At 45.1% G+C, this 24,966-nt stretch overlaps 1 protein-coding gene across 1 annotated transcript in view; it reads right to left on the bottom strand.

Moving 5' to 3' along the window:
• Nucleotides 1-731: 731 nt before the first annotated feature.
• The window catches only part of PAPPA (pappalysin 1), a 231,247-nt gene continuing 207,012 nt past the window's right edge, over nucleotides 732-24,966 (bottom strand). Inside the window, exons 21-23 of the mRNA XM_067471886.1 lie at nucleotides 17,794-17,865; nucleotides 10,909-11,007; nucleotides 732-3,981 (exon numbers count right to left, since the gene is read on the bottom strand). Coding sequence (XP_067327987.1) covers nucleotides 3,871-3,981; nucleotides 10,909-11,007; nucleotides 17,794-17,865 — 282 coding nt within the window. The 3' untranslated portion in view covers nucleotides 732-3,870. The remainder of the gene's footprint in view (nucleotides 3,982-10,908; nucleotides 11,008-17,793; nucleotides 17,866-24,966) is intronic.

The following is a 24,966-nucleotide window of genomic DNA, read 5'->3' as shown; positions in this document are numbered from 1 at the left end:
CTATATGGACAGCTTTATGTTAAGTATGCATTGTTAACCTAATTTCAAACCTTGGTTACACTTGAGAATCTTATCAAATTTGGAGTAAAATTGTGTGAGGTATACCACATGTTGGAGCCCTCGGTGGCGCAGTGGGTTAAAGCACTGAGCTGCTGAGCTTGTTGATTGAAAGGTCGCAGGTTCGATTTCGGGGAGTGGTGTGAGCTTCCGCTGTCAGCCCTAGCTTCTGCCAACCTAGCAGTTCGAAAACATGCAAATGTGAGTAGATCAATAGGTACCGCTCCAGCTGGAAGGTAACGGCGCTCCATGCAGTCATGCCGGCCACATGACCTTGGAGGTGTCTATGGACAACGCTGGCTCTTCGGCTTAGAATTGGAGATGAGCACCACACCCCAGAATCAGACATGACTGGACTTAATGTCAGGGGACTACTTTTTATACCACATGTTAAGAGTATACTTATGTGAAATGTGGATAAATTGAATACCTATATGACAAGTATTACACTACTCTATACCATACACCCTCTTTCCTATCTACTAAAAAAAAACCCACCCCGGGACCTGAAAAGAGGTCCACATACAGACCTTTTGGTCCTGGAGTTTCTGCCCCAGTTGTTTACACTTGCTACTTTGTCCTGGGATTTTGCAGTCCCCAAGATGGCTGGAGACATTCGCTGGAAATTTTGGCAGTTTTTTTAAAAAAAAACTTAAGATGCAAATATGCAAATATGTGAATCATTGTATAAGTTCCATTCCTGAGTTACAGAGTCTGTGTGGCCATCTATGCAGACAAGTTCGGCCATCTACCTGTGCCTGGGAACTATGGGGTTCTGTTCCTGGGTTATACCTATCTGTTCCTGATTGCTTTTATCATGAAAACATGGGAAAAGGGGATTACATGGCAAAAAACTTTGTTTGTGTGTTACAAACTTCATTAAATGTGTGGAGGACTAATTTACTCTTGCCAGGATAAAGTTTTCACCTTCTCCTCAACTGTTGCTATGCTTTTAGGATACAACCAATCAGGAACCGACATGTATAACCCAGGAACAAACCAATATTTAGAAAATCCCATATCCGAATATCCGCATTTTCTGCATTTTCCGGATAGTCGAATAGAGATTCAAATATCTGCATTTTCTGGCCAGAAGCAGGATGTTCCTGCACCTGAAAAGCTCATGCTTTTTGGCCTTTGTAGTGATTGCTCCTGTGTTTTCAGGGGACGTCGTTTGGCCACCTTCCATTTTGATGCGGGAACTCCCGGGATAAGGGTACTGTCTGGATGGGCCCACAGAGATCCAAGGCAACTGCTCAAGGAAGCCTTCCCAGCACATCCTCATGCACCTCCATGGCTAATGAATTGCCATTTGAGAGAAGGGATAGAGCTGCACCTCAGGCCATTTTGCAGACGAAGCAAAAGTACTCCACAAAATGACACTGGAGTGGACATCCCTTTGCACAATGCTGAAAATGGTACTTGTACTGGCGAAGTTTCTATTCACCAAAAGGGTTCCAGTCAAAGTCTTGTGTCATCATAGACCAGTGGTTCTCAAACTGTGGCTCCCCAGGTATTTTGGCCTACAACTCCCTGAAATCCCAGCCAGTTTAGACCAAAACATCTGATGACCCACAGGTTGACCCACAGGTTGAGAACCACTGTCATAGAAGCTAATAAGTTTTATTTGGCATGAGCTTACATAGATCCCACCTTCCAACATCAGATGGCGGTCACACAAGCTTATGTCAAATATAATGGTGTCCATCTTCAAGGTGTCATGTTTTCAACCTGGGCTTAGGACGTCACTATCTAAATGCAAAACAAAAATGTGTGAAAAATTAAGTACTGGATAAAAAAAAACGATGGAACAAAAAGAACAGCGGAAGAATTGGTCCACAGAAATTTCATTTTGGCAATGTTTTGGTTGGTTTCCTCTTGCCAACATCTTATTCCCCCCCTCCTTGGCCCTTCTTGCCTTCGAGGAGGAACAAACAAAACACCCACGGAGGTTTGGAAAGCAGGCAGTAGGTAAAGAGGTTTAAGGCAGACTGTTTGGTTGTTTCAGAGAATGAACAGCACCCTGTTCCTGACACAGTAAAGGAATGAGTTGTATGGGACGTAGCAGCAGCAGGAGTAGCAGCAGCAGTATGGAGGTTTGTTTGACCTTCTTCTTCTACTTCCTTCTCGTCTTCGTTTCTGTTCCTGTGTAGTGAGCCTTCAGTCTTTCAGCCTTGGTCAGAAGCTTCCATCTTTCCATCTCTTAGCTCTATCCTAGGAGTGTTTCACCCCAACCCACCAAGCACTTGCTTGTCAACTCAGGAAACACCTCCCAGGTCAACAAAGCTTCCATCTTTCCATCCCTTAGCTCTGTCCTAGGAGTGTCTCATCCCAACCCACCAAGCGCTTGATGGTCAACTCAGGAAACACCTCCTAGGTCAGCAAAGCTTCCATCTTTCCATCCCTTAGCTCTTTCTTAGGAGTGTCTCATCCCAACCCACCAAGCGCTTGCTTGTCAACTCAGGAAACACCTCCTAGATCAGCAAAGCTTCCATCTTTCCATCCCTTCGCTCTGTCCTAGGAGTGTCTCACCCCAACCTACCAAGTGCTTGATGGTCAACTCAGGAAACACCTTCTAGGTCAGCAAAGCTTCCATCTTTCAATCCCTTAGCTCTTTCTTAGGAGTGTCTCATCCCAACCCACCAAGCGCTTGCTTGTCAACTCAGGAAACACCTCCTAGGTCAGCAAAGCTTATATCTTTCCATTCGTTAGCTCTGTCCTAGGAGTGTCTCATCCCAACCCACCAAGCACTTGCTTGTCAACTCAGGAAACACCTCCTAGGTCAGCAAAGCTTCCATCTTTCCATCCCTTAGCTCTGTCCTAGGAGTGTCTCACCTCAACCTACCAAGTGCTTGATGGTCAACTTGGGAAACACCCCCAGGTCAGCAAAGCTTCCATCTTTCCATTCGTTAGCTCTGTCCTAGGAGTGTCTCACCCCAACCTACCAAGTGCTTGATGGTCAACTCAGGAAACACCTCCTAGGTCAGCAAAGCTTCCACCTTTCCATCCCTTAGCTCTTTCTTAGGAGTGTCTCATCCCAACCCATCAAACACCGGCTTGTCAACTCAGGAAATATCTCCAAGGTCAACATAGCCAACATTTGTCCTTTCTAACCCTCCTCACCTTCTCTCAAATTGCTCATTGGGAGCACCACCCATAGAGAAGCTCATGGAAGCATTCAGCACCAAGGACACCGAAGTCCAATACTTTGACAAGATATTTTGAGGGCTGTGAACATTGGAGAAGAGCAAAGACCCTCTGGTCTTCTGGTACCCTCTTTTCTTTCTCCCTCTCCCTAATTCCTTTCCATAAATAGTAGGTAAATATATATATATATTTATATATGGCTTTTGTCTTGCCTTATTCTGGAAGGAAAGCAAAGCAAAACTGAACCCAAAATGATGTACAAATTCATGACTTCTACCAGGCGCGGTTTCATCATGATGGATGCGGAACTGCGCAATTCATGCTTCTCTCTCTTTCTTCTCTTTCTTTTTCCACCCAGACGCTTAAAGCTCCTCTTTCACTCAACTTTTTTTTTGCTGTTTTTTGTTTGTTTGTCATTTTGCTTGATCTTGCAAGTAGAATACAGTTAATACAATAACATCCTCCCCCCTCCCAGGTATATCAGTTCTCCGTGGGAAAAGTAAAGTAAAGGCAGTCTGGTTGAATTCTAAATGACCTGGTGGAGTGACACCATTGGAGTTGAGCAGCCAAAACGGTTTGGAAACAAAACCAACAAAAAGAAGGAGTGGAGGGGATACAATGATGCCTCTTCCTTGCCTGACTTTGGCATTCCTCGGGCACTGTGGATTATCCAAAGCTGAAACCATGCCGATGATTCTGCTCTTTGTGCTCCTGAGCATCAGGATCAAGGCAAGCGCAATCACCTTGCAGGTCACAGGACATTGGGAAAGGGACGACCTAGGAACAAAAAAAAAAGCCAAACAACAGCAGTTAATTAGACCTGGGTTGGGGGGCATTTATGATCATGGCAATAGTGTCATAATATTAAGTTATTTAACCTCAGTAGACTGAAATCCAAAATCAAGGTCACAACAACATCTGTTATAGAACTCCAATATGCCGATGATAATGTAGTCTGTGCGCATTCAGAAGAGGACCTCCCAGCCCCTCTAAACACCTTTGCAGAAGCAAACGAGAAGCTCAGCCTCTCATTGGACATGGAGATAACCAAAGTGCTCTTCCAGCAAGCACCAGCCAATCCCTCTGTCCTAGGAGTGTCTCATCCCAACCCTTCAAGCACTGGCTTGTCAACTTGGGAAACACCTCCCAGGTCAGCAAAGCTTCCATCTTTACATCCATTAGCTCTGTCCTAGGAGTGTCTCATACAGAAATACAGCTTAATGGTGTAACACCAGAAAATGTGGACTATTTCTGTTACCTTGGCAGCCACCTCTCCACAAAAGTAAACATTGACACTAAAATACAACACCAGCTGAGCTCTGCAAGTGCAGCATTCTTCCAAATGAAGCAGAGAGTGCTTGAGGACTGGGAGATCCATAGAGACACCAAGGTGCTTGACACTGAAATACAACACCACCTGAGCTCTGCAAGTGCAGCATTTTTCCAAATGAAGCAGAGTGTGTTTGAGGACTGGGACATCGGTAGAGACACCAAGGTGCTGGACACTGAGATACAACACCGCCTGAGTTCTGCAAGTGCAGCATTCTTCTGAATGAAGCAGAGTGTGTTTGAGGACTGGGTCATCCGTAGAGACACCAAGGTGCTTGACATTGAAATACAACACCGCCTGAGCTCTGCAAGTGCAGCATTTTTCTGAATGAAGCAGAGAGTGTTTGAGAATCAGGACATGTTGTAGTTCACCTACATCCAGAGAGCACTGTGGACTCAAACAATGATGGATCTGGACCAAACTTGGCACGAATACTCAATATGCTGAAATGTGAACACTGGAAGAGTTTGAGAAAAATAGACCTTAACATTTGGGAGTTGTTGTTGTAGTAGTTGCTAACAACAAGGCACCAGGAGACGACGGGATCCCAGCTGAACTGTTTAAAATCTTAAAAGATGATGCTGTCAAGGTGATGCATGCCATTTGCCAGCAAATATGGAAAACACAAGAATGGCCATCAGACTGGAAAAAATCAACTTACATCCCCATACCAAAAAAGGGAAATGCGAAAGACTGCTCAAACTTCCGTACAGTGACCCTTATTTCTCATGCCAGTAAGGTAATGCTCAAGATCCTGCAAGGAAGACTCCAGCAAGACATGGAGCGAGAGTTGCCAGATGTTCAAGCTGGGTTTAGAAAAGGCAGAGGAACGAGAGACCAGATTGCCAATATCCAAATGCTGGATAATGGAGAAAGGCAGGGAGTTTCAGAAAAACATCTATTTCTGCTTCATTGACTACTCTAAAGCCTTTGACTGTGTGGATCATAATAAACTGTGGCATGTTCTTGGTGGGATGGGCATCCCAAGCCACCTTGTCTCTCTCCTGAGGAATCTGTACAAGGACCAAGGAGCAACAGTCAGAACTGACCACGGAACAACAGACTGGTTCAAGATTGGGAAAGGCGTACGGCAAGGCTGCATCCTCTCACCCAACCTTTTTAACTTGTATGCAGAACACATCATGCGAGGATGTGCGGGGCTGGATGAATGCAAAGCTGGGGTGAAAATTGCTGGAAGAAACATTAACAACCTCAGATATGCAGATGACACCACTCTGATGGCCGAAAGAGAGGAGCTGAGGAGCCTTCTAATCAAGGTGAAAGAAGAAAGCGCAAAAGCCGGGTTGCAGCTAAACGTCAAAAAAACCAAGATTATGGCAACAAGAATGGTTGACAACTGGGAAATAGAGGGAGAAAATGTGGAGGCCGTGACAGACTTTGTATTTCTAGGTGCAAAGATGACTGCAGATGCAGACTGTGGCCAGGAAATCAGAAGACGCTTCCTTCTTGGGAGGAGAGCAATGTCCAGTCTCGATAAAATAGTGAAGAGTAGAGACATCAGACTGGCAACAAAGATCCATTGCCTAGTCAAAGCCATGGTATTCCCTGTAGTAACCTACGGATGTGAGAGCTGGACCTTAGGGAAGGCTGAGCGAAGGAAGATCGATGCTTTTGAGCTGTGGTGCTGGAGGAAAGTTCTGAGAGTGCCTTGGACTGCGAGAAGATCCAACCAGTCCATCCTCCAGGAAATAAAGCCCAACTGCTCACTGGAAGGAAGGATACTAGAGACAAAGTTGAAGTACTTTGACCACATCATGAGGAGACAGGAAAGCTTAGAGAAGACAATTATGCTGGGGAAAGTGGAAGGAAAAAGGAAGAGGGGCCGACCAAGGGCAAGATGGATGGATGGCATCCTTGAAGTGACTGGACTGACCTTGAAGGAGCTGGGGGTGGTGACAGCCGACAGGGAGCTCTGGCATGGGCTGGTCCATGAGGTCACGAAGACTCGGAGACAACTGAACGAATGAACAACAACAATGAAATAACATTCTGAACCCCACCAACAATAGAATTGGACCAAACTTCCCACACAGAACCCATGACCAACAGAAAATACTATGTTTCCTGATGGTCTTTGGTGACCCCTCTGACACCCCCTCACAACCCCCACAGGGGTCCCGACCTGCAGGTTGAGAAACACTGTCCTAGAGGGTTCGTAAGGAGAGATACATTCAGACAACTGTGGCATAGACACTGAGAACTGGGAAGCCCTTGCCCTTAAGCACTCTAGCTGGAGGTCAACTGCGACCAGCAGTACTGCAGAATTCGAAGAGGGCAAAAGGGAGAAACATGCCAAGAGGAAGGAGTGTCAAGCCAACCCTGAATGTCAGATCAAAAGTCAGCCTGGCAAAATGGCACGACCTAGAAGAATTCTCCACCTTGTGTGACTGTGGAGTAGAACAAACAACCTAACACTTGTATGCTTGCCCACAATGCCCTGCCTCACGCACAGAGGAAGAACTGTTTAAAGCTACAATGTGGTCACCTTTGCCCAGTTTTGGCTTGTGATCCCTTTATTTGGTGCGGAGCTTTGAGTTTGAGTGCCACCAGTACGCTGATGACACTCAGCTCATTCTGAGGATGGAGGACTGGCCGGACTCTGTACCTGAAAATTTCCATCAGTGCCTTGAAGCCGTTACTGGATGGTTGCATGCCAGCAGGTTGAGGGTGAACCCAGCGAAGACGGAGATCCTTTGGCTGGGCCGTCCGGGTGGGAGGGAGATCCAGCTGCCTACCCAGGATGGTGAGACACTACGTCCATCACCTTTTGTAAAGGGTCTTGGTGTCTTATTGGACCCTCTGCTCACAATGGAGCCCAGGTCTCTGCTGTGAACAGATCTGCGTTTTTCCATCTACATCAGGCTAGGCGACTGGCTCCCTATCTATCTAGGAATGACCTGGCTACGGTGATCCAGGTGACGGTCATACTACTGTAACGCCCTCGACATTGGCCTTCCTTTGTCAGTGATCCGGAAATTGAAGCTGATGCAAAATGCGGTGGCTCATCTTCTCGCAGGGGTGCCAGCGAGGTGTCGTATCACCCCAATACTACAACAGTTGCACTGGCTACCGATTGAGTAGCGGATTACTTTCAAGGTGCTGGTACTAACCTTTAAGGCCTTATATGGTCTGGGGCCAGCGTACCTGAGTGCCCGCTTATCCCCCTACCAACCCCAGAGATTACTTTGGTCCGAAGACTAAAATTTGCTTGATGTCCCCAACATCCGGACTTATCATTTGTCCTTGACTAGGCAGAGAGCCTTCTCGATTGTAGCCCCTTATTTATGGAATGCCTTGCCAGTTAAAACCCGAACTATCCGAGAGCTACTTGCTTTTCGGAAAGCCTGCAAAAACTTTCTCTTCCGAGAAGCTTTCGATGGGTGGATAACTCAGAACTATATCTGTTCTATGTCTGTAAAGAGTAGAGACATCACACTGGCAACAAAGATCCGCACAGTCAGAACAATGGTATTCCCTGTAGTCACCTACGGATGTGAGAGCTGGACCTTAGGGAAGGCTGAGTGGAGGAAGATCGATGCTTTTGAGCTGTGGTGTTGGAGGAAAGTTCTGAGAGTGCCTTGGACTGCGAGAAGATCCAACCAGTCCATCCTCAAGGAAATAAAGCCCGACTGCTCACTGGAGGGAAAGATACTAGAGACAAAGTTGAAGTACTTTGGCCACATCATGAGGAGACAGCAAAGCCTGGAGAAGACAATTATGCTGGGGAAAGTGGAAGGCAAAAGGAAGAGGGGCCGACCAAGGGCAAGATGGATGGATGGCATCCTTGAAGTGACTGGAATGACCTTGAAGGAGCTGGGGGTGGTGACGGCCGACAGGGAGCTCTGGCGTGGGCTGGTCCGTGAGGTCACGAAGAGCCGGAGATGACTGAACGAATGAACAACAATGTCTGTTCTCGTTTTTATTGTATTTTAAAGTTAATTGTATTGTTTTAATCTACTGCTGTAAATCGCTCCGAGCCGAATTGAGAGTAGCGGTCTACAAGTCAAATAAATAAATAAATATATAAATAAATTTTATCCGTTTTTGAAAAACTTATTTATTTATGCAATGCTTATGACACAAAATAAATAAGCTACAGCACTATATCCACAGGACAATTTCCATTCCAAAGACAAACTTCAATCAGATTTCCATAGTTCAATCGGAGTGTTACTGCTTTCCTTCAACAGCAGCCTACTCCTTGAAAAGCCCTTGTTTTCGATACAACAGAGAGTCACTTTGGAGTAGCAGCTCGGGATGTGCAAAAGGCCAGAAAGCAGGGATTTTCTGCAACTAAAAAGATTTGTTACCTGTTTCTTTAAAAGTGTCAGGAGCTGAAGCAACAGCCTCCCAGCCGCTTTGCCTTGGCAAGAGGAAGCCCGTTTCAGCGGATTGCATCAGGGCTTTACATAAAGGAAAGATCAGGGACAAAATAGGGCCGGGGGAAGAAGACGACGTACGTCCTCGGTGCCTGGAGTGAATTCCCAAGAGTCTTTCCCATCTGCGCAACCCGAGTTAATGACCTAATTCTCCTCCCTTCCTGGACAATGCCACAACCTGTTCAGATGTTTTCAGCAAGTCTAATATACATTCACTCCCTGCTGACACATTGTCTTCCTTTTTCTATGGCAATTAAAAGAAAAATAGCAATAGTGAGTCGGCCAGGTCATGGAGCCAGCCCTCCCCTGTCGCCATCTGCACTTCTGGGAATGTGCACGATGTGTACATTGAGGTAAGCGTACTCATCGCCACGATACTATGCAACCGTGCGTGTTCGTCTCCATGCGTGTGCCTGCCTGTCTTGTCTCCTCACTTGTATCACATCACTCTCTTTACACCCAAGTCATGCAAACAATTTTTAAAAAATCTAGTTATTTCTGCATTCTTGGGAATTCACTCCAGGCAGCATATTTTGCCAGGATTTGGCAAGAACCTTGAAGTCTCATGCTCAAGGAAGCAAACCGTTTGCCTAAGAGCCGTCCTTTGCCTGAATCTTATGGGGATTCTCCAAGAGAGTAAGTCCACTCAGTCAGTTCTGAAAAGTCTTGTGGGCTGCCCAACATCACAGCTACAACACTACTAGAGTTTCGTCAAGTTCATTTACTTGTGTCACAAAAAAATAATATGCAGATTTGAGAAATGTTAAATTAATATGATGAGTGGGAATGAATGGAAGGATGTATGGAGCTAATAATTTTGGAGACACCAGTATAATATTAAGGCCTGCAATGACTAGCTACCTGCTTGCAGAACTGTAATTAAAAGTTGCTAATAAGAACTGAAAAGTAAACTCTGATAAGAACTGTGGCAATGGTTCTTTTCAGTTAAGGAAATGTTTGCAACATTCCTTATGTTAAGAAGGAAGTCAACACAAGGCTAACACCAACCAAGAAGAGTCAACATCTGCCCAGGAAACTGAGATGGAGCCAGGATGGAAGATATCTATCATTTGGGATTTTGTCCTGCATCTAGTGTCTAGATCCAGGGAAGTCATGCTGCCCATGCTCTAGTCTGCCTTGGTTATTCTAGTCTGGCCTGGAATATTGTGTCCAATTCTGGGCATCACAATTGAAGAGAGATATTGACAAGCAGAAAACAGAAGTCTCCGCACAGAAAATAACAGTTCTGCACAGAATGTTCCAGCACAAAATGTTTTCTGAGTGGGAAATGCTGCTTTTGACACAACAACAACAACAACAACAACAACATTTATTCCGGTCCATAGACCCATCATTGAATAAACAATCATTAATACATTTTCCCATCTCAGGAGAAGGTTTGCAATGCAGAAATGTGGTGTCTTGCACAACATAACATATGAGTTTTGTGCAGAACTGTGGATTTGCTGCTAGATTTCTTTGATAAAACAGAGATATAAACAGGATCTCAGATTTTTCAGGCTGTATGGCCATGTAATAACAGTAAATAAAGAACAACACTCAAACACAGGAGAACTTCAGACAAGAAACAATCAGGGACAGCTAATCACCTCTCAACAAAGGATCCTCCCAGGCAGTAACAAGCCACACTTAAAAACTGTCAGGCCATCAAATGCTAATCAAGGTGGCCAACTGAAACATTCACACTTAGCTGCAACAGACAAGAGTTCTTTCTCCCACCCTGGACTTTCCACAGATATAGAAAACTAATTTCCCTAGTTTCCAACAGACCTCACAACCTCTGTGGATGCCTGCCATAGATGCAGGATCTCAGATTTCCAGAATTTTAGTAATAAGGCCTTCACCCAAACATTGGTGAAGTTTCAGATGAAATGTGTACTTTATTGAAGAAATGGAGGTACATCACAGGTGTAATGGAAGACATACCAATGAAGGGCTTCAACCCAGACATACCTTTTTCGTCTTCACTGTCGAGGCACAACAGTCTCCTTCATCGTAGTTACAAAAGGCTCGGTTGTTACTGGAGTCACAATAGTTATCTCCCATGAAAGGCTAGAAGATGGGGAAAAAAGAGAGAACACTGAGAAGGGAGGAAGTGGATGCTAGAAATAATACCATATGAAAGCTGGCTGGCACAACCTGGGGATCACAACCAGACACAGTGAAGACATCTGCCCTTGCGCTTGACTATTTTTATTTATTTATTTACAGCTTTTTTATATTCTGCCCTTCTCACCCGCAGGGGACTCAGGGTGGATTACAGTATACACATATATGGCAAACATTCAATGCCAATATTTGTCATACAAACATATACAGACATAGACAGAGGCTATTTAACTTTTTCTGGTCGCCAGGGGAGCTGTCGCTTTCATCGTCCATCTGCGACGCTGATGATGTACTTCCGCATGCTTCCCCGCTGGAATGCTTTGCTGGAGTCTTCTTTATGGACTCATAAATGAGTTAATTTAGCCTCCCCACACTTTAATGTGGTACCTAATTTTCCTACTTGATAGATGCAACTGTCTTTTGGGTTGCAAAGGTCGACAGCAGGCTACACACAATTGGTTGGAAACCCACTCCAACCCGGGCTGGCTTCGAACTCATGACCTTTTGGTCAAAGTGATCTTTAATGCAGCCGACACTCAGCCAGCTGCGCCACAATCCCAGGTTGACTATGCATGCCCAGTGTGGAATACATCTCACCACATTAAAACAGTGGATGTGGCTCTTGTTTGTAAACAAAAATAGACTTCAAAGGGACATCTTCAATGTTCCATATAAATCTGGCATTCCCAAGAAACAAGGGATCGTTCCAAACCTCTTTCCACTAACTTCAATGGATTATATTGGATTAGTGTCAGAATATTGTGAGGATAGAATGAGAGGTGGAAAGAGTATGGGAATATATTGTAGTAATGGTTGAAAAACATGTTTTTCCCCCCAAGGAAACCCCCCAAGTTCTCCATGCCTGCGCTATGTTACAGGAGACAGGAGCAAAATTCAAAATGATCTTCACAGATTAGAGAGATGATTGACCAAAACTAACAAAATGAAGTTCAACAGGGACAAATGCAAGATACTCCACTTAGGCAGAAAAAACGAAATGCAAAGATACAGAATGGGGGACAATGCCTGGCTTGACAGCAGGATATCTGAAAAAGATCTTGGAATCCTTGTGGACAGCAAGTTAAACATGAGCAAACAATGTCATGCAGTGGCAAAAAAAGCCAATGGGATTTTGGCCTACATCAATAGGAGTCTAGTGTCTAGATCCAGAGAAGTCATGCTTCCCTCTATTCTGTCTTGATTAGACCACACATGGAATACTGTGTCCAATTCTTGGCACCACAATTGATTCACCTGATTTGCTACCGGGCTCAATTCAAGGTGCTGGCGTTGGCCTATAAAGCCCTAAACGGTTCCGGCCCAAGATACCTATCCGACCGCATCTTGACCTACGAGCCCACCAGGACTTTGAGATCTTTCGGGGAGGCCCTGCTCTCGATCCTGCCTGCCTCACAGGCACGGCTGGCGGGGACGAGAGATAGGGCCTTCTCGGTGGTGGCTCCTCGGCTGTGGAACACTCTTCCCGCGGACATCAGACTGGCTCCTTCCCTGATGATATTCCGCAGGAAATTAAAGACTTGGTTGTTCAAGAAGGCGTTCGAACAAGTGCAATGATTGGTAACGACTATAGGAATGGAACAACGGAAAATGATACTGGATTGTGGGTTGGACGATGAGATGATGCGGAATGGCTTTTGTAGTAATGATGATGTTTTGTTAATGTTGGATTGGGGATTATTTTATATTGTGTCTTGAATTTTGAACCTTGTTCTTTCTATGTTGTACACCGCTGAGAGTTACCCCCGGGCTGAGAACAGCAAAGTAAGCAAAGTAAATAAATAATAAATAAATAAATAAATAATATGAGAAGATTGGGTACGGTTGTTTTTTGTAATAATTGTGCATTGTAATTGCTTATTGGTAATTTATGGATAATGTGTTAAGTCAATTGTTATATGTTGTATGGAACCACTGCTGTTTCTACTGTTTTTACTGTTTGTGAACCGCTGTGAGTCGCCTTCGGGCTTGAGATACAGCGGTATATAAGCAAAGTAAATAAATAAATAATATTGACAAGCTGGAATGTGTCCACAGGAGGACGACTGAAATGATCAAGGGTCTGGAGAACAAGCCCTATGAGGAGCGGCTTAAAGAGCTGGGCCTGTTTAGCCTTTAGAAGAGAAGGCTGAGAGGAGACATGATTAGCCATGCATAAATATGCGAGAGGAAATCATAGGGAGGAGGGAGCAAGCTTGTTTTCTGCTGCCCTGGAGACTAGGAGACAGAACAATGGCTTCAAACTGCAAGAAAGGAGATTCCATCTGAACGTGAGGAAGAACTTCCTGACTGTGAGAGCTGTTCAGCAGTGGAACTCTCTGCCTCGGAGTGTGGTGGAGGTTCCTTCTTTGGAGACTAGGATGTGGAACAATGACTTCAAACAACAGGAAAGGAGATTCTGTCTGAACACTAGGAAGAGCTTCCTGACTGTGAGAGCTGTTCATCAAGGGAACTCTCTGCCCTGGAGTTCTGATGGAGACTGCTTATTTGGAGGCTTTTAAACAGAGGCTGGATGATCATCTGTTGAGGGTGCTTTGAATGCAATTTTCCTGCTTCTTGGCAGAATGGGGTTGGACTGGATGGCCCACGAGGTCTCTTCCAACTCTAGGATTCTATGATTCTATTTGTGACTAGTTTACAGATACATAGAGACAATTAAAAATCCTAATTTTGCCCTCTTTGGTTCCTTTGACGTCTGAAAGGGGACACTTGTCCTTCCACAGAAAATACATTGGGGGAAAGATGGAGGGACGGGGACCCAGAGGACAGACAGCTAAAAGCAACTATGGTTTCACTTGCCGCTTGGATCCTAATTAACTGCATGGTGTGCTTGTTTTTTTAAGCATTGAGACATCCGAAGAAGAATCCGTGAGGACAGTTTGACTCCTGCTTCCTTTCGAAAGAGCCAAGGTCATGCTCATAAATATTTCAAGGGGACGCAGAAACATTTTAGACCCCAGTAGGTTTTTTGTGGGGTTTTTTAGTCACCATTACGGCTTTCTGCAGATGTAAACACAGCCTTGCAGAATTGGAGAAGAGCATCAACACTTTCATGATCCAGGAGAAGAGTGTTTCACTTGTTTATTTCCTAATTTCCGCAACCCTTGCCCTCCCTTCTCTGTGTTTCTGCAGACGTGCTCATACTCTCCAACACTTTGCAGGTTGGAACCAGGAAAATTAGATAAGTAGAATAATTGCTATATGCCTGCGAGACGTGGACTGTCTACAGACGTCACATGTTGACCATTTCCATCCCTTGGCAGCCACCTCTCCACAAAATATTGACACTGAAATACAACATCGCTGGAGCTCTGCAAGTGCAGCATTCTTCCAAATGAAGCAGAGAGTGTTTGACGATTTGGACATCCGTAGGGAGACCAAGGTGCTTGTTGATAAAGTTATTGTCCTCCCAACCCTGTTATATGCCTGCAAAACGTGGACTGTCTACAGATGTCACACTAAACTCCAGGAATGATTCCATCAGCGCTGCCTCCGAAAAATCCTGCAAATCTCTTGGGAAGACAAGCGGACAAATGTCAGAATGTTGGAAGAAGCAATGACCACCAGCACTGAAGCGATGGTCCTCCGCCATCAACTCTGCTGGACCAGACACATTGTCCGGATGCCTGACTAGAATCTTCCAAAGAAGTTGCACTATTCCAAACTCAAGAACGGAAAATGGAATGTTGGAGGACAGGAAAAGAGATTGAAAGATGGGCTCAAAGCCAACCTTAAAAACTCTGGCATAGACATCAAGAACTGGGAAGCCCTGGCCCTTGAGTGCTCCAGTTGGAAGTCAGCTGCGATCAGCAGTACTGTAGAATTTGAAGAGGCACAAATGGAGGGCAAAAAGAGATTGAAAGATGGGCTCAAAGCCAACCTTAAAAACTCTGGCATAGACACCGAGAACTGGGAGCCCTGGCCCTTGAGTGCTCCATTTGGAAGTCAGCTGTGATCAACAGTGCTGTAGATTTTGAAGAGGCACAGATGAGGAAAAAAAGATATTTAAAGATAGGGTCAAATCCAACCTTGAAAACTCTGGCATAGACACTGAGAACTGGGAAGCCCTGGCCCTTGAGCACTCCAGTTGGAGGTCAGCTGTGACCAGCTGTGCTGCAGAATTTGAAGAAGCATGAATGGAGACCAAAAGAGAGAAACATGCCAAGAGGAAGGTGTGTCAAGCCAACCCTGACCGGGACAGCCTTCCACCTGGGAACCAATGCCCTCACTGTGGGAGAAGATGCAGATCAAGAATAGGGCTCCACAGTCACCTACACACCCACCCGCCAGGATACTACACTGGGATTTATAGTTCACCTACAATCACTGAGCACTCTGAACTCACCAATGATGGACCTGGAGTTAATTTGGCACACAGAGCCCCCCATGACCAAAATCAATAAATCAATAAATTACTGGAGGTCTTTGGGGATTCACGTTGATTTGGTGGGAGTTGTAGTTCACTTACATCCAGAGTGCACTATGAAACCAAACACTGATAGAGCTGGACCAAACTTGGCACACATACCTGATATGCTGAAATTTGATTACTCGAGGGGTTTGCGCGGGGGGGGGGGGGGGGACGACGACGACTGACCTTCCTTTCTGGGAGTTGTAGTTCACCCACAACAAGAGAAACTGTGACCTCCAGTAATGATGGACTTGGACTAAACTTGGCACATAGAACCTCCCTGATTAACTCAACCTACTGGAGGGTTTTGCGGGGACTGATTCACCATAGTGGGAGTTCTAGTTTACCCTACAACCAGAGAACACACTGAACTGCACCGATGATGCATCTAGAGCAAAGTTGCCCAATATGACAAACTTTAAGTACTGATGGAGTTTCTCGGGGTTAACCTGGCATGATGTGAGTTGTAGTTCACCCACAACCTTATACATCTTGAACAATTGAAATAACACAGGCAATGCTGAGTCCCCAAGCTAGTTCATTAATAGAAAAGCTTACTTTCTCAGCCAAAAGGAAACAAATACTAGCATCTCAAATCCAGCTTCGAATTCTGCACAAAGCTCCGGTGGAAGCACACGTTACCTTGTAAACCCCCTAAACTTTGCTCCCTTTTAAAATTTGCCAACCGTTGGAATTGAGAGTCAGTCAAGGTGATGCTACCTCCTCTCCAAAGGAAAGGACGCAGATGCAAAAAGAAAGAGGATCAAATTCTGCTTTCATGCTGCATAGAAGAGGGAAAAAACTCAGCGCAAGAGGCATTTATATAGCTGCAAAAAGCCAATCAATGTTGTAATAGGAAACTGATGGCTGGTAGCACGCTTGTTGAGGAGAGGACTAATCTGCAGCCTTGTTTTAGTCTAGGTGTTAAAAGGTATGCTTGACCACAATCCAAAATAGATTCAGCACTTTGGAGAGCTCCTTTACACTTATCCAGAATCCAGAGTGGATGGATGAGCCCGTTGATATGGAATTGACCTCATTTGAGGAGAAAAAGTCAATGGTGTCCATGACCAGGGACCACATGACCAGAGACCACTTTTACCAGTGACCACATAACCAGGTACCACTCTGACCAGGGACCACTTTGCTCACAGACAGTTTACACCAAGGACCACTTTGACAAGGGACCACTTTGACCAGGGACTACTTTGACAAGGGACCATTTGGACCAGGGACCACTTGGACCAGGGACCATTTTGACCAGGGACCACTTTGACCAGGGACCACATGACCAGAGACCACTTTTATCAGGGACCACATGACCAGGTACCACTCTGACCAGGGACAACTTTGCTCACAGACAATTTAGACCAGGGACCACTTTGACCTGGAACAACTAGACTAGAGACAATTTTGACCAGGGACCATATGACCAGAGACCACTTTTATCAGTGACCACATGACCAGGTACCACTCTGACCAGGGACAACTTTGCTCACAGACAATTTAGACCAGGGACCACTTTGAAAAGGGACCACTTGGACCAGGGACCATTTCCACCAGGGACCACTTTGACCAGAAACCACTTTGACCAGGGAGCATTTTGACCAAGGACCACTTTGACAAGGGACTGCTTTGACCAGAGACCACTTTGACCAGAGACCACTTTGACCAGGGACCACTTTGACCAGAGACCACTTTGACCAGAAACCACTTGACCAGGGACCATTTTGTCCTGGGACAACTTGACCAGAGACCACTTTGACCCATCAGGAGGCTTTTTGTCATGCCTTTCGAGAGTAGTCAACCTCTCCCTGCCTAACATCCCCATGTATTTATTATTTATTTACTTCACTTACATACCTCTTTTCTCACCCCCTTTGGAATTATATGAGGGTTTCGCGAGACCAGTCTCTCCCATTGCCACAGTGCAGTAATGGTGAGACGGTAGACCATATTTTAGTTATTGCAGACCACTGGTGGTCCACAGACCACAGATTGGGAACCGATGGTCTACACTGACATATAACATAGTTCAGTTTAGTCAAAGTGCATTATATGGCAGCGGAGGTGGAGCTTGTGGTTCTAGGATGGGTTGGCAGGGTTTGCATTTGGAGACTGATATCTCCCAATGCAGAATTTCAGTCAAGATGAGAGCACAATGAGATTGCTTTGTCTCGAAGAGGGATGTCTGGTCACTGGCAGCTCCTTCCACTCCTACTGAACCGGGATGGGAACTCTGAGTTCCCAGCTCAGCAATCTCACAACAAATGGAGTATAATGACTTTGTAGACGCTCACCTCACAACTTTTGTGGCAGTGGATCAGTCCCGGGTGTGGATACCACTTCAGTTCGGCAGTGCAGACGATAGTCTAGAGGGGAGGGAATGAAGAGTGAAGGCAATGAGCTCAACTCAAAACTGAGCTCTAGGAAAAAAAAATTGTAGAGTAGAGAAATTACCCGAGTGGGCACTTTCTTGCCTTCCTCCCTTTGCACCCCTGTTGCTATTCCTCAATGTGCCCACTTGCAATGAGGCCCATTTGTCTCTTCGGTAACTACCACCCAAACTCTCTGGTGTGTTCTGCGCCTGGCTCTTTCCCAAGTATTTACAAGAAACGCTGCACCCGCCACTTGCAATAACAGAGAGCTTGAGATTAAAATAATATTTAAGGTTCTCTTCCAGCGTCGTGTTTAATATTTGACTGGTGACAAGGAGAAACAGCCTCGGCTATGGAAAACTGGATGACAGAGAGGGCGAGAAATGCGGGAAACAGCACCGAGAGGGTTTCCATATCATTCCGAAGGCTAGGAACGTCTTACAACTCTTCATCTTACCTAAACGAAGGAAACTACTAGAGAACAAGGTGGTAATGAAGTATGTAGAAAACAAAAGAGAAGGAAGCAAAAGCGAAAACAAAACAAGTAGAGTAGGTTTCTGACCCATCTATATAGGGATTTTTTCCCCTTTCTCGCCCACCTGGGCTGTAAATAGAGCCGTTGTTGTTGTTGTTCATTCGTTCAGTCGTCTCCGACTCTTCGTGACCTCATGGACCAGCCCACGCCAGAGCTCCCTGTCAGCCGTCACCACCCCCAGCTCCTTCAAGGTCAGTCCAGTCACTTCAAGGATGCCATCCATCCATCTTGTCCTTGGTCGGCCCCTCTTCCTTTTTCCTTCCACTTTCCCCAGCATAATTGTCTTCTCTAGGATTTCCTGTCTCCTCATGATGTGGCCAAAGTACTTTAACTTTGTCTCTAGTATCCTTCCTTCCAATGAGCAGACGGGCTTTATTTCTTGGAGGATGGACTGGTTGGATCTTCTCGCAGTCCAAGGCACTCTGATGGCCGAAATAGATGGCCGAAATAGAGCCGTACTATTTGAAAATGACATTTTTTTCTTTTTTCTTTTACGTTTCCATTAAATTATATAAGCATTCTCAATTTATTTTATTTATCATGTTAGAAGCGAATTGAGGGTACAATTGCAATGTATTTAGTAACACAAACAAAGTTAAAAGATTGGCATTATACTAAATGTCCTTTGACCAGAAGCTGGTCACTTGGAGTGCCTCTGGTGTCGCTGTGTCAAAAGCACATGTCGCTGTTTTAGATGGATTATGGATCAGCCAGTTTCCCTTGTAATAGGCAGAAAGAGCACCTAAAGTTTCAGAGAGCTTCTGTTCAACCATTTCAAAGCTCCCTGCTTGAGCGGTGATGGCATGATCGTCGGCGTAGATGAAACTCTCTGTCCCTTCTGGCAGTGGCTGGTCATTTGGGTACATGTTGAACATTGACTCCTCTGAGGCAAGCTGTTCTTTTGCTTTCACCATCTGCTTCTCTGACCCTGGAACTCAACAAAAAGCTCCTGTTTTGTAGCAGATTTCCTATGAAGCAGGTGAGGTGGTAATCCTTTGTGATATTATGTATTTTTTCTCAGGATAATTTTATTTATTTACCATATTTATATACCGCCTTTCTCAGCCCGGAGGTGACTCAAGGCAATGATTTATACTATCATATGCTACTTACAGGTCTATGAAGGCCGGTCCTGTAATCAACTGCCTTTCAAAGCTATTTTCTATGTGTTGAGTCAGGTTGTTTGTGCTTTATGCTTGTACATTTTGAGCACCTGCGAGTTATACTAATTGTATTGTTTTTTTGTTCTATTGATGTGTTGTCGGGCTTGACCTCATGTAAGCCGCTCCGAGTCCCCTTGGGGAGATGGTGGCAGGGTATAAATAAAGTATATTATTATTATTATTATTATTATTATTATTATTATTATTATCCTGATTTCTGTCCTGGGACATTTGAATTTAGTGGAACTCACCAGGCCTCATGTAAGCCGCTCCGAGTCCCCTTGGCGAGATGGTGGCAGGGTATAAATAAAGTATATTATTATTATTATTATTATTATTATTATTATCCTGATTTCTGTCCTAGGACATTTGAAGTTAGTGGAACTCACCAGGCCACATGTAAGCCGCTCCGAGTCCCCTTGGGGAGATGGTGGCGGGGTATAAATAAAGTTTTTTTATATTATTATTATTATTATTATTATCCTGATTTCTGTCCTGGGACATTTGAAGTTAGTGGAACTCACCAGGCCACATGTAAGCCGCTCCGAGTCCCCTTGGGGAGATGGTGGCAGGGTATAAATAAAGTATTATTATTATTATTATTATTATTATTATCCTGATTTCTGTCCTGGAACATTTGAAGTTAGTGGAACTCACCAGGCCTCATGTAAGCCGCTCCGAGTCCCCTTGGGGAGATGGTGGCAGGGTATAAATAAAGTATTATTATTATTATTATTATTATTATTATTATTATCCTGATTTCTGTCCTGAAACTTTGAAGTTAGTGGAACTCACCAGGCATTCATGTAAACCACTCCGAGTCCTTTTGGGGAGATGGTGGCAGGGTATAAATAAAGTATTATTATTATTATTATTATTATTATTATTATTAGTGGTGGGGAAAGTGGAAGGCAAAAGGAAGAGGGGTCGACCAAGGGCAAGATGGATGGATGGCATCCTTGAAGTGAGTGGACTGACCTTGAAGGAGCTGGGAGTGGTGACGGCTGACAGGGAGCTCTGGCGTGGGCTGGTCCATGAGGTCACGAAGAGTCGGAGACGACTGAACGAATGAACAACAACAACAATTATTATTATTATTATTATTATTATTATTAGTAGTAGTAGTAGTAGTAGTATCCTGATTTCTGTCCTGGAACATTTGAAGTTAGAGGTGGCCCTCAATATCCGCGGGTCTCGGAAAACTGTGGCTTCCAAGGGGGTATTAAACTAAATTAATTCCACAAGTTAAATGTACCCTGAATTTCAAAGCCAGGAGTATATTTGGAAGAGCTGAATATTTCTGCTAAAGTGGTGTGTCCCTTCATTACATTGGAGACACTTTGTTAGGCAGGGGACTCTTTCTATTACGCTCTTTATGGGTTCTGCAGTGCTGGCTTTCATTTTGCATGCCCTCCTTCACACCTTTATACATGAATGTGTGTGTGTGTGGCATTTTCCTTAATGAAAAACACGTTGGGCTTCACAAACACACATTTACCCTTCCCCTTGCTAAGTTGCGGACTAATTTAATCCATGCTGCAAGGGGAACCTCCGTGTATTTTTACAGTTTCTGTCATCTGAGGCTTACCTGGCATCTGCTAGAAAAGGGACTTTTATACTATCTGAGCTGGGCTGTTTATCTTTCCAAAATGCACCAGGAGTTTCCACTATTATTCAGGGCCCAGGTTGCTCCACTGGCCTTGCAACAGGCCTGTCCTGTGTGCAATGGAAGGGAGCGGAGTTTGTGCCAAATTTGGACCAGTGAATGAAAATACAACCTGCACATCAGATACTTACTTATTTTTTACTTACTTTACTTACTTAGGCGATCCCTCGTAGTCCGAGGATGATGGTCCTCCAAGTGTAGTATCCTGGCGGTGGGTCCGTAGGTGACTGTGGAGCCCGATTCTTGATCTGCATCTTCTCCCGCAGTGAGGGCATTGGTTTCCAGTTGGAAGGCAGTCCCGGTCGGGGTTGGCTTGACGCGCCTTCCTCTTGGCACGTTTCTCTCTTTCGCCCTCCATTCATGCCTCTTCAAATTCTGCAGCACTGCTGGTCACAGCTGACTGCCAACTGGAGCACTCAAGCGCCAGGGCTTCCCAGTTCTCAATGTCTATGCCAGAGTTTTTAAGGTTGGCTTTGAGCCCATCTTTCAATCTCTTTTCGTGTCCTCCAACATTCCATTTTCCATTCTTGAGTTCGGAATAGAGCAACTGCTTTGGGAGACAGTGGTCAGGCATCTGGACAACGTGGCTGGTCCAGCAGAGTTGATGGCGGGGGACCATCACTTCAATGATGGTGGTCTTTGCTTCTTCCAGCACGCTGACATTTGTCCACTTGTCTTCCCAAGAGATTTGCAGGATTTTCAGAGGCAGCGCTGATGCTCCCCTTCGCACTCACAATTCGTGGATGATTCGTTCCAGGAGTTGCATGTGACATCTGTAGACTGTCTATGTCTTTCAGGCATATAGCAGGGTTGGGAGGACAATAGCTTTATAGACAAGCACCTTAGTATCCCCACTGATGTCCCTGTCCTCAAACACTCTGCTTCATTCAGAAAAATGCTGCACTCGCAGAGCTCAGCCGGTGTTGAATTTCTGTGTCAATGTTGACTTTTGTGGAGAGGTGGCTGCCAAGGGAGCGGACATGGTCAACATTTTCTAATGTTACACCATTAAGCTGTATTTCTGGCATTGGAGAGGGATTGGCTGGTGACTGCTGGAAGAGCAGTTTGGTTTTCTTGATGTTTAATGACAGGCCAAGCTTCTCGTATGCTTCTGCAAAAGTGTTTAGAGTGGCTTGTAGGTCTTCTTCTGAATGCGCACAAATGATGTTGTCATCAGCATACTGGAGTTCTATAAGAGATGTTGTTGTAACCTTTGGCTTTTGTTGAGGCACATCAGATATTTCCATCACGATTCATAACAGTAGAAAAATTGCAGTTCTGAAGTAGCAACGAACATAATTTTATGGTTGGGGGTGACCACAACATGAGGAACTGTGTTATGGGGAAGATTGGAAACACTGGTTTAACCAATTGTGCCACTGGGGGCTGTTTACGAGTAAACCAAAGGGTTGCAGCATTAAGAAGGTTGGGAACCACTGGATTACAGCCTTGCTTATCTCTCATTACTTAATTTCCTTCTCTTTTACCAAAATTGCCTCCGAGTTTGCTTCAAAGCATTTACTTAGGCGATCCTTTGCAGCTCAAGAATGATGGTCATCCAGATGTAGTGTCTTGGCGGTGGGTCCGTAGGTGGCTGTGGAGTCTGATTCTTGATCCGCAGGTCCAGCAGAGTTGCTAACAGAGGAGCATCGCATCAAATTGTTCCACGACTTGAGTGTGACATCGGTAGACAATCCACGTTTCACAGGCATATAAGAGGGTTGGAAGGACAATAACTTTATAAGCAAACCCCTTGGTCTCCCTATGGATGTCCCAATCCTCAAACACACTGCTTCATTTGGAAAAAATGCATTATGTTTGCTCCAGATCTCTCAACCATTTTCCAGGACTTAAGTGTGATGTCTGTAGACAGTCCACATTTCGCAAGCATATAGCAGGGTAGGGAGGTCAATGGCTTTCAAAACAAGCCCCTTGGTCTTCCTACAGATGTCCCAATGCTCAAACTCTGCTTCATTCGGAAAAATACATTGCGTTTGCTCCAGATCTCTCAACCATTTTCCAGGACTTGAGTGTGATGTCTGTAGACAGTCCACATTTCGCAGGCGTATAGCAGGGTAGGGAGACGATGGCTTTCAAAAGAAGCCCCTTGGTCTTCCTACAGATGTCCCAATGCTCAAACTCTGCTTCATTCGGAAAAATACATTACTTTTGCTCCAGATCTCTCAACCATTTTCCAGGATTTAAGTGTGATGTCTGTAGACAGTCCACGTTTCGCAGGCGTATAGCAGGGTAGGGAGGACAATGGCTTTCAAAACAAGCCCCTTGGTCTTCCTACAGATGTCCCAATGCTCAAACTCTGCCTCGTTCGGAAAAATACATTACGTTTGCTCCAGATCTCTCAACCATTTTCCAGGACTTAAGTGTGATGTCTGTAGGCAGTCCACGTTTCGCAGGCGTATAGCAGGGGAGGGAGGACAATGGCTTTCAAAACAAGCCCCTTGGTCTTCCTACAGATGTCCCAATGCTCAAACTTTGCTTCATTCGGAAAAATATATTACGTTTGCTCCAGATCTCTCAACCATTTTCCAGGTGTGATGTCTGTAGACAGTCCACGTTTCGCAGGTGTATAGCAGGGTAGGGAGGACAATGGCTTTCAAAACAAGCCCCTTGGTCTCCCTACGGATGTCACGATCATCAAACACTCTCTGCTTCATTTGGAAAAATGCATTACGTTTGCTTCAGACCTCTCAACCATTTTTCGGCTCTTTTGAACACCAAAGAAAGGAAGGAAAAGAAAGAGACTGACCCTGGAACACTTTGGGAATGTACATCTCCATTAGAGCCATTGGGGCAATTTCTCTCGGAGGCCGGCTACAATAACACTCCCCCCCCCTTCTGGGCCTCCCCTCTCATTCTCAGCATGTCTTTGCTCCCTTCACATAAAAACTCCCTTATCTCCCTGCATTAGAAGCTGTTTCTCACCCTCTTTTTCTTGAACTGTAGGCTTTCAACTGTGTGTGTTTCTTAATTCACGGTGAATTTATTTTTAAAGCTGGGCTTGAAAGCATTTCCGAGACCCTTTCCCCTCCCTTTCCCCCCTCGCTATCCTCCTTTATTGATGCCATATCGCAGAGGAAGCCATAATGGAAGCTGTTTTATACCTGCCTATCCCTTGAGGGCTCATTAGGTAGCCAGAGGGAAAAGTCACAGCCGTAAAAGAAAGGAGGGGAGGCAACCAGGATGGAGGGAGGAGAGGTGTGGGATGGAGACGGGAGGAAAGATGATACAATACAAGAATACGGAATTGGACGGGCTGTGGACCTTGAGTGACACCACATAGGTTGACATTGCATCCTTACTTAGGCGATCCCTCGTAGCTCGAGGATGATTGTCTTCCAGATATGGTGTCTTGGCGGTTGTCCGTAGGTAGCTGTGGAGGCCTATTCTTGATCAGCATGTTCTCCCCCAGATGGGTCAGGGTTGGCTTGATGTGCATTCCTCTTGGTACATTTCTCCCTTTCTCCCTCCATTCGTGCCTCTTCGAATTTTGCAGCACTTCTGGTCACAGCTGATCTCCAGTTGGAACATTCAAGGTCCAGGGCTTCCCAGTTCTCGGCGTCTATGCCACAGTTTTTAAGGTTGGTTTAAGCCCATCTTTGAATCTCTTTTCCTCTCCACTAACATTTCGTTCTTGAGTTCAGAGTTGAGTAACTCCTTTTGGGAGACGGTGCATTTGGACAATGGGATCAGTCTAGCAGAGTTGATGGTGG

This window comes from Anolis sagrei, chromosome 11 (genome assembly GCF_037176765.1).
Source record: "Anolis sagrei isolate rAnoSag1 chromosome 11, rAnoSag1.mat, whole genome shotgun sequence".
NCBI lineage: Eukaryota > Metazoa > Chordata > Lepidosauria > Squamata > Dactyloidae > Anolis > Anolis sagrei.
The sequence above is the reverse complement of the archived record's forward strand: the minus strand, read 5'-3'. Positions and strand labels throughout refer to the sequence as shown.